The 11413-nt window shown below is 46.4% G+C and overlaps 1 protein-coding gene across 1 annotated transcript in view; it reads left to right on the forward strand.

Annotated features, from left to right (window-relative positions):
- LOC146782621 (NXPE family member 3-like) overlaps positions 1-10534 on the forward strand; it is a 501779-nt gene extending 491245 nt beyond the window's left edge. Inside the window, exon 5 of the mRNA XM_085640076.1 lies at positions 8619-10534. Coding sequence (XP_085496202.1) covers positions 8619-9151 — 533 coding nt within the window. The 3' untranslated portion in view covers positions 9152-10534. The remainder of the gene's footprint in view (positions 1-8618) is intronic.
- The last annotated feature ends 879 nt before the right edge of the window (positions 10535-11413 follow it).

The following is an 11413-nucleotide window of genomic DNA, read 5'->3' on the forward strand; positions in this document are numbered from 1 at the left end:
CGAACCATAAGGACCCTATTAAACCTTAAGAAAAAATCTAAGGAATAAAATATTTCTGTCTAAGCATTCATATTAGTTAAGATGGTTCACCGGGTAACCGCGTATAGCCCAAAGCCCACTCTACGTGTATTGTAAGGGCTGTATAAAGGGAGCCGTCCGTCTTGTTGTCCTTCTCTTTTCTCCTTTGCATTTTTCTTTCATTGCTTACAGCTTTCTTTGTTTCCTGCTTTCTTTTTTCCTTTCATCTTTATTTCTTTCTTTGCATTTTTTCTTGTCTCCTTTTGTGTTCTCACTCTATTGGTCTCTCACTTACATTTGCTTTATGATTTTCATCATTTCATTTTCTTTCTGTAACATCTTTTAGTTCCTGTGGCACCCCTCGGACCCACCACACAATTTTGTTATGTTCTTTTTGCAGTGTTATTTATTAACTTCTGCTTCAGCCTTGTGACCTGAAAGTCATAGTTCAAAGTAAAGAAGAGCAATATAAAATACTTGGGTGGAAAGTTCCTGACTCAACTGGCGAGCCCAAAAATTGTCTAGAGAAACACATTATTAAAATATACAGTCTAATGATTTGTATATGATATATGACCCCCCCCCATCGCCTCGAGATTGTTTATGATGGTGAACCACAGGGCTCCCCCAGGTGTGGACATTTGGATGCAGACTTCATACATATGACCTGGCGTTGCCCCGGACAGCGCTCCTTCTAGGATGCATTCCAGTCTGCATTTGACAACACACTGGAACGTCCCCTTGAGTCCTCTTTGGAGGTGTGCTTGTTGAGACTCTTCCCTAGGCCACCTAAAAGAAAGGTTGGTACCAGATTCCTCGACCTATCACTGGTACTAACAAAACGCAGATAGCACTGGCTTGGAAGTCTGGGACGGGGCCAGTGATAGGGACTTGGGTGACTGATGTTACTCCGTGGGCCCAGGCTGAGGCGAGAGTGCTGCTTCAGGAGAAGTCACGGGGACTGCGGGGACGCCCAATAGCGGGATTATGGGCTGAGATCCTGGATGCATGGGAACACCCAGAGGGAGCATCTGGGGGGCTCTGATGAGGCGGAGAACACACCAGGGGGAAATAGTGATGGAGTACGGGCCCACAGTTGGAGAAGAGGCTGTTCATTGTTTCCTGTTGGCACCGAGACCCCTACTGAGGTATCCGGCTTCTGCCATATGATGAACTATGCCAACCCAACCCTCTTACCGTCAGACCTTGTCACACTGCTTCCATCACTGGGAAACCAACCCCATATGCCTGAGCCTGTCGACCAGATGATACAGGCCTCCCCTTCCCTGCCTTCTATTCCTTTTTAGGTCTCGCCTACGCAGTGCGCATGTGCTACATCGGAAGAGACCTTTAGAAATCGGTCCGGTTTTGCAGGCAAAAACGTGCATGCGTTGCATTGCTTTGAATGGCAACGCGTGCACGTTTGGCGATTTCCTTGCGGGAGCGAGCGGCGCCATCTGGTAGCAATTATCACGCTCGCTCCCGCAAGGGAAACGCTGCCTGCTCTCGGCCGCACTCCACCCCACCCCCTACTTGCGCGAGGCGCGTGCGCTTGTTTATTTTAGTCAACAAAACGGAGAGAGTAAATGTAACTTGGTTTATTCCTTATGTCTAGCATCATCCATTTCCTTGTGCAATGGTTCCTCCCCTTTACTGAATCTGGAACTGACCCCGGCTGTATCCTCTTTTTACCTCCCTCCGTCACTGCACCTCATCCGCCACCCCCTCTCCAAACCAATACATTTTCCATACTTTCTCTATGCTGATTTCATCATTGCGGTTTGCCTGCCCCTCCTCCTTTCTACCACCTTACACCACACCACAGTGTGGGAAACTCCTGCATAAACAAGCGAGCTCTCATTCGCGGTTATTCCTTGATTAATTTGTCAATTGACTCGTTACCAGCGGTACAAAAAGGCGGGCAGTGCACATTTACTTTGATTCCCCTTTAATTTGATCTTGAAAGGAAAAGAAAACGATTGGTGCTTTGGCCACTTGTGGGGTTTTGCAATATGAACCCCGTGGCTTGAGTCGTTTCCGGGAGTCACAATTTTGAGCGCACATTTCTTTAAAAATCAGGTTGTTTGAGCGGCGCCGAGAAGACGCCAGATTCTTTGTTCACACCCTCTTGCAAGCACACAGCCCTGAGGAGGGTACACTGAGGAAAGACTGGCAGTGCCTGTGTAAGCGGTACTCTAAGGGACGATTGGCAGTGTCCGTGTGGGTGGTTCCAGCCCTGAGGCGGGTACTCAGGTGAAAGACTGGCAGTGCCCGTGCAGGTGGTACTCTGAGGGACGATTGGCAGTGCCCGTGTGGGCTGTCCCAGCCCTGAGGAGGGTACACTAAGGGAGGATTGGCAGTGTCCATGCAGGCGGTACTCTGAGGGGCAGTTGGCAGTGCCCATGTGGGCGGTACTCGGAGGGACGACTGGCAGTGCCCGTGTAGGCGGTTCAGCTCTGAGGATTGGCGAGATATGAGGAGCGCACAGTTTAAACAGAGTGGGAAAGGCAGAAGGGGCAAGGCCAGGGCCGAGTGATAGGGTGCTGTTTATGAGTGAGCTGAGTTTTCTCATATAGCGCTCCCTGCGACTTGCGGCACTAGGTAGAGTTGGGCGTCTCTGCAGCCCAGATGTTCGCACAGGGTGATCCTCCGAGCTCAGTTTTGTCCTCACGTCCTCCAGCCATGACTTCCAGGCCCCGCTCAAGGTGCTACAGGTAAGGGTCAATGGGCATCGGGGAGATGCAGAAACATGGGACACGGGCGCATGTTGGCATGATGGGCACAGAATCACACTCGTGTGACCCTGTAATGCACCAGTGTTGGGACAGCCTGTACTCTTGTGTGACCCTGTTGTGCACTAGGTATCAATACATGGAGTGCTCTTGTGCAAGGATTTAAGTGTGCCGCATCTCAGGCATACTATTGAAAACCGACTTTGAGACGAGTCCACTCCAGGCTCCATTTCCACGTGCTCCACTTTACTGGCAAAAAGCTGATCGACTTCTCAACAGCACTGTAACAAGCGTCCACCATTACCGAAGCCCATGTTCTGTTTTGCGCTCCCCGTCTGTTAAGCTGTCGGAACACCGGCTTCGGCAATGGCGGACACTTGTTTGTATCTGCAGCGCTCCATTCACGCTTTCATCACTATAAGTGCTGTGTGGGGGCGGCCACGCTGCAAATACAAGAAAGCATTTGCAATGCAATAGGTCTCGCATATATGTGAGTATGAGCTATTGACATTTCAAATAACAATGCCTTTTATTTTTGTTTTCTTTTTAAAACATAAATAAAAGTAATTGTCATTTACAATGCCAATAGCTTTACCTCGCATAAATGCGAGACCTATTGCATTGCAAATGCTTGTTCACTTTCCCTAGAATACCGAACTTGGGTGATCCCTGCACAGGTTTGATTAGTTTGAATGTTTTTTTGGGGGCTTTCCTATAACTTTCCTTCCGCTACTTATATTTGGGGAGCCTGACATCTCACATTGTTTGACTCCCCATGGATGGGCGACATATTGCAGTTAATTGCTCCCCTGGACGTATCATGGTTGTATTTGACATGTGGTGTTGGTTGTACATCTGCACATGCTGTATGCGAACCCGTATTGCTTGCTGGATGCCTTTGTTTCTTATACTACACAATTGTGGAGCCTTTGCAAGGCTTTTTTTGTTATGGTTATTACTGGGAAGTCATGTTCACCTTTGGGTGATGTCCTATCAAAAATTCCAATAAAAAGATGTTTTAAAAAAAAGAAGAGCCATATAAAACAATTTAATCTGTCCACTTTCACCCCTGATCAAGCTGGTGTAGTGGATGCTTCCCTACGCCCCTGGGGTGTATACCAGATCATGGATAGACACATCGCAACACAAATATATCGTGACCTAAATATCGAGAACAAAACATTGTGAAGGTAATTTTAGATTTACAACACTTAACTCCACATTCATGTAACCTGAATATATGTATATTGTGAAGGTATGTATATGTAGGGTTAAAATAGTAAACCTACACTATCCTATGTATACTTACGGTCATAAAATGTATGTACTCAATATTTTGGCTACAATATGTCACACCACAATATTTTGCCACCATATTCTGGTGGTATTCTTATTGTAAGCAACAGGTCAAGCAGATGCCTGTGCAGTCCAACCAGAACTTAACATTTGCTTGACCTCACCTGGCTGTTTAGGCAGGGAGGAGGCATACAGGCTGCCTTCCACAACGGAGGACGATTGATATTTTCTCCACTGTGGGAAATTGTGTTACTGGCTGAGAGGGGTGAAACACTACTCAAGCAGCAACCGCAATTCTTGTCTGGTTAGGCCCAAGCAAACATCAAATTAACTTGTGCTCAACCCTCTGGTAGCTTAGCACAACAGCAGTCTGGCTTAATTTAGGGGCAATGTGTAAAGTATTTATGCAGGAAGACAAACAGTAACAAAGTAAAAACATTACAGCAGAAAAATCACACTCCAATTTAGAAAAATAGAGTAAAGTTTAGTAAAATATTTGACACCAAATGACTAAAATCCAATCAATATAACTGGAGATATGCAATTTTTAAGATTTAGGTGAAAATAGTGCTGGAAAGCACATAATGTCCACTGTGGTTAAAAAGTCTCACGGACCAGGACGTGGTCCCAAGTTCAGGCTGACTGCGATGGAGCGTGGGCCAGTTATCGGGACAAAGTTAGACCAGCTGAACAAAATAGCTTAAATCCAGGTTGCGAAGCGTTGTGAGATTCCACGTTGAGCAAGAATTGTGCATCTGTGGTTCCGATGGGCTCCGAGGCTGTGATGCAAGGTGCTGTGTCGAAATGCATCACACAGTGGTGGTTCCAAGGAGCGGCAGGGCTGTGATGTGAGGTCCTACATCGAGATGCATCACACAACGATGGTTCCAAGGAGCTGCAGGGCTGTGATGTGAGGACCTGCGTCGAGGTACATCACACAATGGTGGTTCCAAGGAGCTGCAGGGCTGTGATGTGAGGTCCTGCGTCGAGATGCATCACACAATGGTGGTTCCAAGGAGCTGCAGGGCTGTGATGTGAGGTCCTGCGTCGAGATGCATCACACAATGGTAGTTCCAAGGAGCTGCAGGGCTGTGATGTGAGGTCCTGCGTTGAGATGCATCACACAATGATGGTTTCAAGGAGCTGCAGGGCTGTGATGTGCGCTCCTGCGTCGAGATGCATCACACAAAGGTGGTTCCAAGGAGCTGCAGGGCTGTGATGTGAGGTCCTGCGTCGAGATGCATCACACAATGGTGGTTCCAAGGAGCTGTAGGGCTGTGATGTGAGGTCCTGCGTTGAGATGCATCACACAACAATGGTTCCAAGGAGCTGCAGGGCTGTGATGTGAGGTCCTGCGTTGAGATGCATCACACAACGATGGTTCCAAGGAGCTGCAGGGCTGTGATGTCAGGTCCTGCGTTGAGATGCATCACACAACGATGGTTCCAAGGAGCTGCAGGGCTGTGATGTGAGGTCCTGAGTTGAGATGCATCACACAATGACAGTTTCAAGGAGCTGCAGGGCTGTGATGTGAGGACCTGCGTCGAGATGTATCACACAAAGGTGGTTCCAAGGAGCTGCAGGGCTGTGATGTGAGGTCCCCCATCGAGGAGCATCATGCAGCAGCAGTTCCAGGGAGCTGCAGAGAGATGCGTCAATTCTACTAGAGTCACAGCTGTGCTGGTAGGCCACTTTCAGGTCTACCTCCGAGGGTCCAGGACTGGGGGAACCACTTTGAGGGGGGCAGGACTCTTAGCAGAGTCCAGGTGTTGGGTTCAAGGTGGTTGGAGCCTTTTCTGTCCCTGAAGCTCTAATCAGGAGGTCAGCTAACTAGCCCTTGGAGCCACTCTGGTCCTGGGTTCAAGATGCAAGCCCAGTCCTTTTCACTCTGGCAGCAGTGTAACAGCACATCAGAGCAGCAGTCCTTCTTGCTGCAGAGGAGCATGGCAGTCTTCCACAGGTCCGGATTTGTACAGAAGAGTTGAGTCAGAGGGTCCAGTATTTATACTTGGTGCCAATTTCAAAGTTTCAGATGTTTCTAGAGGTTTCCATGGCCCCATGGCACAATAGACTGGTGTGAAACTCTTAGTGAGTGCGCTGAGGCAGAGTCTTTGTGATGTGCAAATGTAGCAGGTGAAAGCTCCTACCCCCATCAAGTCAGAGATGGCCCATCCTGCCAACATCTATACCCTCTTTGTCTCACTGTATGGGAGCAAAACACAGAGACCGTATGCCAGCTACACCTGGTCATTTAACCCATGATAAAGGCTGCAGGCACCAAATAGGCCAAGAAAATGCCAACTTTCTACAAGTGCAACAGGAACAAATGATGGAAGGAATGCCAAACAAATAAAATGTTCACCCCCGTCACAGATCTGAGTTTAATCCATCGTTTTTTTGATCACCACACTACCCCAGTTTGGACCCAGCCATATGCAAATCAGTCTTGACCCTGCTCCCCATGGGAAAAGTCCAGTCCGAACTGCCAGGCCAGGTTTTCCCTGAACAAGAGACAAGCATCCTGGAACCAGGCACTTGACTCTAAAAATGTTAGGGGCTTAGGGAGAAGTGTTCCTCTGTCTCCTTTCTAACAACTTTGGTTTGTCCCCAAAATATACATTTTTCTGAGCAGTAGGTGTGAAACATAATCACATGTCACTCAGTCCTGTCATACATTCCATGTTGCTAAACACGATATTGTCATACATGTAACAACACATTACTCAGACGTTCCGCAGCATTTCAACTGCACCTCTGTCCTCTGAGACCCGGCCCACTTAATACTGTTGTGCCTCATTTTCTGCCCTTTTCTCCTCCATTCCCATTTTCTGGTCTCTCACCTTTTTGACCTATAGTCCTTCTGCTCCCCTTCCTCTTTGATCTCCATTCTGAGCTTCTAACCTCGTCCCTGTCTGAGACCCTCACTTTCTCTCCTCTTCCCCAACCAAGGGGCATATCAGCAACAACCGGCGATAATTATCGCTAAGCGCACTTAGCGCTAGGATAATTATTGCCGGCTAGCGTGGATTTTTATCGCTGAGATAGCGTGCTATTAGCAACGCTTATCTCAAAGGCGATAAAAATCCTAGCGCTAACTGCCAAACGTGAGATTATCGCTAGAAACCCAGTGATAATCCCACGAAGTTTGGTGATAGCTTGCTGATAGGGCCTCACATACTTACCCATGATATCCACCTTCCATAGGATATCATGGCTAAGTTAGTTTCAAAGCAGGCGTAAGGAAAGTAGCGATAACAGAGGTTGTTGCTACTTTTCTTGTCACTATGCTGCTTTGCGTGAGGCTTGATAATAGGAGAAATGTCGCTTAGCGACATTTCTCCCGTTATCCTGGGGAGGAACGCCCACTTTGCATCTCATTAGAGATGCAAAGATGGGCGTTAGGAATTCAGGCACTAAGGCAAGGTTTCACGCCATAGCGTGACCTTGCTAATATAGCGATAAAATTATCGCCGCTTTTCAGCCGAAGACGGCCGCAAAAGCGGCGATAATTTTATATCGCCGCCTTGTAGATATGCCCCTAAAATCCGAATATTCTGACCCCCAACCTCTGTGACTTCCTCCCATTCTGGTGGCCTCTCTCTCTCGAGCTTCTCTTCCTCTGGCTATTTATACCCTTTGAAGTCTTTATTCTCTGACCTCTGTCCTTAGACCACTAGCTACTCACACCTTTTCACTGGATGACTTACTTTACCTTACCCCTTCTTGTGACCCTGTCTCATTCCGTGACCTCCCAGTAAGGCCTCAGTTCAGTCTCTGAATTCCTTCCAATCTCACCTGCTGCTCCTCTTTTCCACTAACATCCCACCACCTGGCCTCATTTCCGTTTAGGTGAGACCTTTTTCCTTGCTATCATCCTCTCTGGTATCCTTGACATCTTGTCTCCTGGCACTCTGGCTTACCCACTAAACCCTCCAAGGTTTCCGCACTCTCTTTTGTATCTTAATTCTTTATTAATGTTTTTTCAAAATTATATGAACACTGATTAAAATTAAAATATCCTCCTATGAATAAAGAAATAAAGAAACAGACAAGGATACATAAGAAGACATGAGCTGAATAAAGCAAAACAAAATAAAAAAAAGTTAGTGCATACATAGACAAATGAATGACATAACTAAATAATGCAGTATTATTGAAGAAAATAAAGAATCATATGCATTCAGAAATTAATCGAGAAAAGGAAATGTGTAAACCCATTAACTGCACAAGTATAAAATGTAATCAAAGTCATCGTGAATTGAGAAAAGGACCCCAAATATGGTTAAAACGAACCAAATTGTGATGTCCTCCTCAGCTCTGACCTATCTGTGTGACCGTTTGCTGCTCTGATCTAATACCCTGAGATAGTTCTTCTCTGACCTCTCTCACTTTGACACTCTAGCCTCAATTTCCTATCATATCTCCCTCTGTTACAGCCCAACTCAAAGTTTTCCACTTTAACCCATCCTTCCCTTACCTCCTACCTCTCTGATTTCCTTCACCTGAGGTTTTCTATCTGTGACTGGCTCTTTCTTAACTTTGCTCTGAAAATTCTTTTTGTTCATTCCATAGCTCTGAAGCAAATCGACTTGCACGTGGGATACAGTTCTGGCCCCCTCCTGGCAGTCGACCCAGACAACGGCTTAATGATTCACTGGAGAGCCCATGGTAACCCACTGCGGACAGAAAAAACCATGATGGCAGACCTCCACTACATGGCAAATGACATCGCTAATATTGGTGGTGGGCACGATGTGGTCATCGTGTTCACCATCTGGGCTCATTTCACTACTTACCCAGTGGAGGTGTACATCCATCGGGTGAGAAACATCCGAAGGGCAATCGCAGAACTTTTGAAGAGAAGCCCCAAGACCACAGTGATCATCAAAACTGCCAACACAAGCTACAAGTCAATATACGGGAGTGACTGGCTGTCCCTCCAGCTAGACATGATCCTGAGGAAAATGTTCTCCGAGCTCCCCGTGGCCATAGTGGATGCCTGGGACATGACCTCCTGTCACTATCTGAAGGAAGACATCCATCCTGGGAAGGTCATTATTCAAAATGAAGTAGACATGTTGCTTTCTTTCATCTGTCCCAAGTGACTATGAGGGTAAGATGAGAACCAAACTTTCTGATAATACCACAGGAAGGTCATGGACACGTGAAGGTGTTTTTTCCTCTCTGTCTCCAGCTATTGGAAAAAAGCAGTTGGTCTTTGTGAAGGAGATCAAACATTGTAAGCACACAAAAGATGACACTGATATTTTAAGCAATAACAGACTACTGGGGGTAGCCCATAGACCCTATAGAGACCAAGGCAAACATTTATAACATACAACAATGTCTCAAATGGTATCAGTTAATAGTCAATTTCAACAATAGCACAATTAATTGCTGGGAGCAGAGGAAAAGGCAAAGGAGACAAAACACAATTCAGAAAAAAGTAGTTTTGTAGGTAGTCGTATACATTTGTTATAAATAACTTCATATATTTAGACATGTATAAGAGCAGCGCTGTGTTAAATTTATCGGCATGTAACCTGTGGGATACTGTGGACAAATGCTTGTGAAATGGTCACGGGGCAAGTGACATGTGAGAAAGTATGTACAGCGACAAAGGGGCGCTAAAAAAGACAAATAGTGATGAGGTTTACATAGTAGAGATACCCAAACAATAAATGTTAATATGTACAAGTTGAATCAAGGTGGGTATCCTCCAAGGGCTAGCGCCGAAATTTCGCTGTAAGAGTCGACGGCGTTTAGGCCTGTAGGAGTGGTTAGGGCATCATAAGGACCAGGTTACTCTTATTTTAATTACAGTGGCGTGGAATATGGCAGGAGTCCCTATCGACAAATCTTCATTTGTATAGGGCACACACCTATGCAAATGAGGGAACACCCTCTGTTGATAGCGCTGGAGCTTTAAGTGCGCCAGCGCTATCGGTATTATAGAAGGGGAAGCACAAAATGTCCTTTTCCTCCATGTGATTGTTTTTACTAATTGTTACTTTAAATATATTACAAAATTCTATCTCTTTTGGTCAGAGAATGTTGGCAAGTCTGGGTTAGTAGGAGACATATCCATAGTCGGACTGGGACTGGAAATTGGCCCTGGGAACCATTAATGAATCAGATAGCTGAAAAAGGGACCCACATTTGCAAATGAGGGTAGTTTTAAACTTGTGAAGTCAACCTTTGAAGGTGTTTTGCATTGGTGCTTGTGGCAGGCAATGCTTGTGATGTGGTAATATCAGAGAAAAAAAGGTCCACCAGACCATAAAACAGCTAAAAAATAAGCCGATACATTGATCTGTCACACCAGCCCTTCCGGCACTGCCTGATTGACCTATAGGCTAGGCCACTGGAATTATGCGATTGTGTGACTGCTGCGATTTTCGCATGATTATAGATTTGCCGTATTTGCCACATAATCCAATATCTGCCTAATTATCAGCAGATTTTAACAAAATAAAATTGTTTATAGTTCAAACAGTTCAAATGTTTCAAAAATGCAGTGAAAGGCCGTTTGCAAAGCTCATGTGGGCAACTTCCTGTTGCTTATTGCTATATTTGGGTATTAAACTGGTAGTAATGAGGTGCAACCAATGCCCAGACAGTGTTACCAAGTTTAACAAGCATTTGCAATGTAATTGGTCTCACCTTTGGGACCTTATAAGGATTTAGCAATGCAGCACATTGTAGCTGTCGGGGTGCGAGTCACTGATGGGCAAGATTCACACCGGTCAGAGCATGGTGAGGCAGAGGGTGCTGTTAAACTAAGAACTTGTCCACAACCCACCTGATGGCAGCTTTAAAGGCCTGGAGAATGCGCCTATCAAAGTTTTGTTGAGGCTGGGTGGAGACGGTGCCCCCCTTGGACATCGGGAGGAGGTGCACAGGGTGGGGCCTCCCAGGGATCTCTGTCCTTCACATCTGAGGAGGGGAGGCGGGGTAGGGTTGAGAGTGGCGGTGCCTGGTACTAGTCGGTTCTACATACATGGCTGGTTGGTTGCGTACTTTGGGCCACAGTGGAGAGTATATTAGCAAATGGCTGCACCATCCCTTGCCGCACCAGGCACTTGTGCCTGGCATGTGCAGTGTGGTCGGTGCCCCAGAGTTCTTTGAAGATAGCTAAGGGCCTTTGCATGGAGGTGTCCTCGAGGTAGGCTAGGCATTGGGGACAGGGGACCGTGGGTATGCGGGCAACACAGAGGAGATGCCAGGGAATAGTTATGAAAGGAAACCATATGAAGAGTGTGATACGGAGCAATGGCTAAGAGAAAGAGAAGAAAGTGGGAGATAAAACGAAAGGAAACCGAAGGAACGGTGAGATATGTGGGGAGGAAAAAAAAGACCAGTGAGAG

Source organism: Triturus cristatus, chromosome 12 (genome assembly GCF_964204655.1).
Source record: "Triturus cristatus chromosome 12, aTriCri1.1, whole genome shotgun sequence".
In the NCBI taxonomy this organism is placed as follows: Eukaryota; Metazoa; Chordata; class Amphibia; order Caudata; family Salamandridae; genus Triturus; species Triturus cristatus.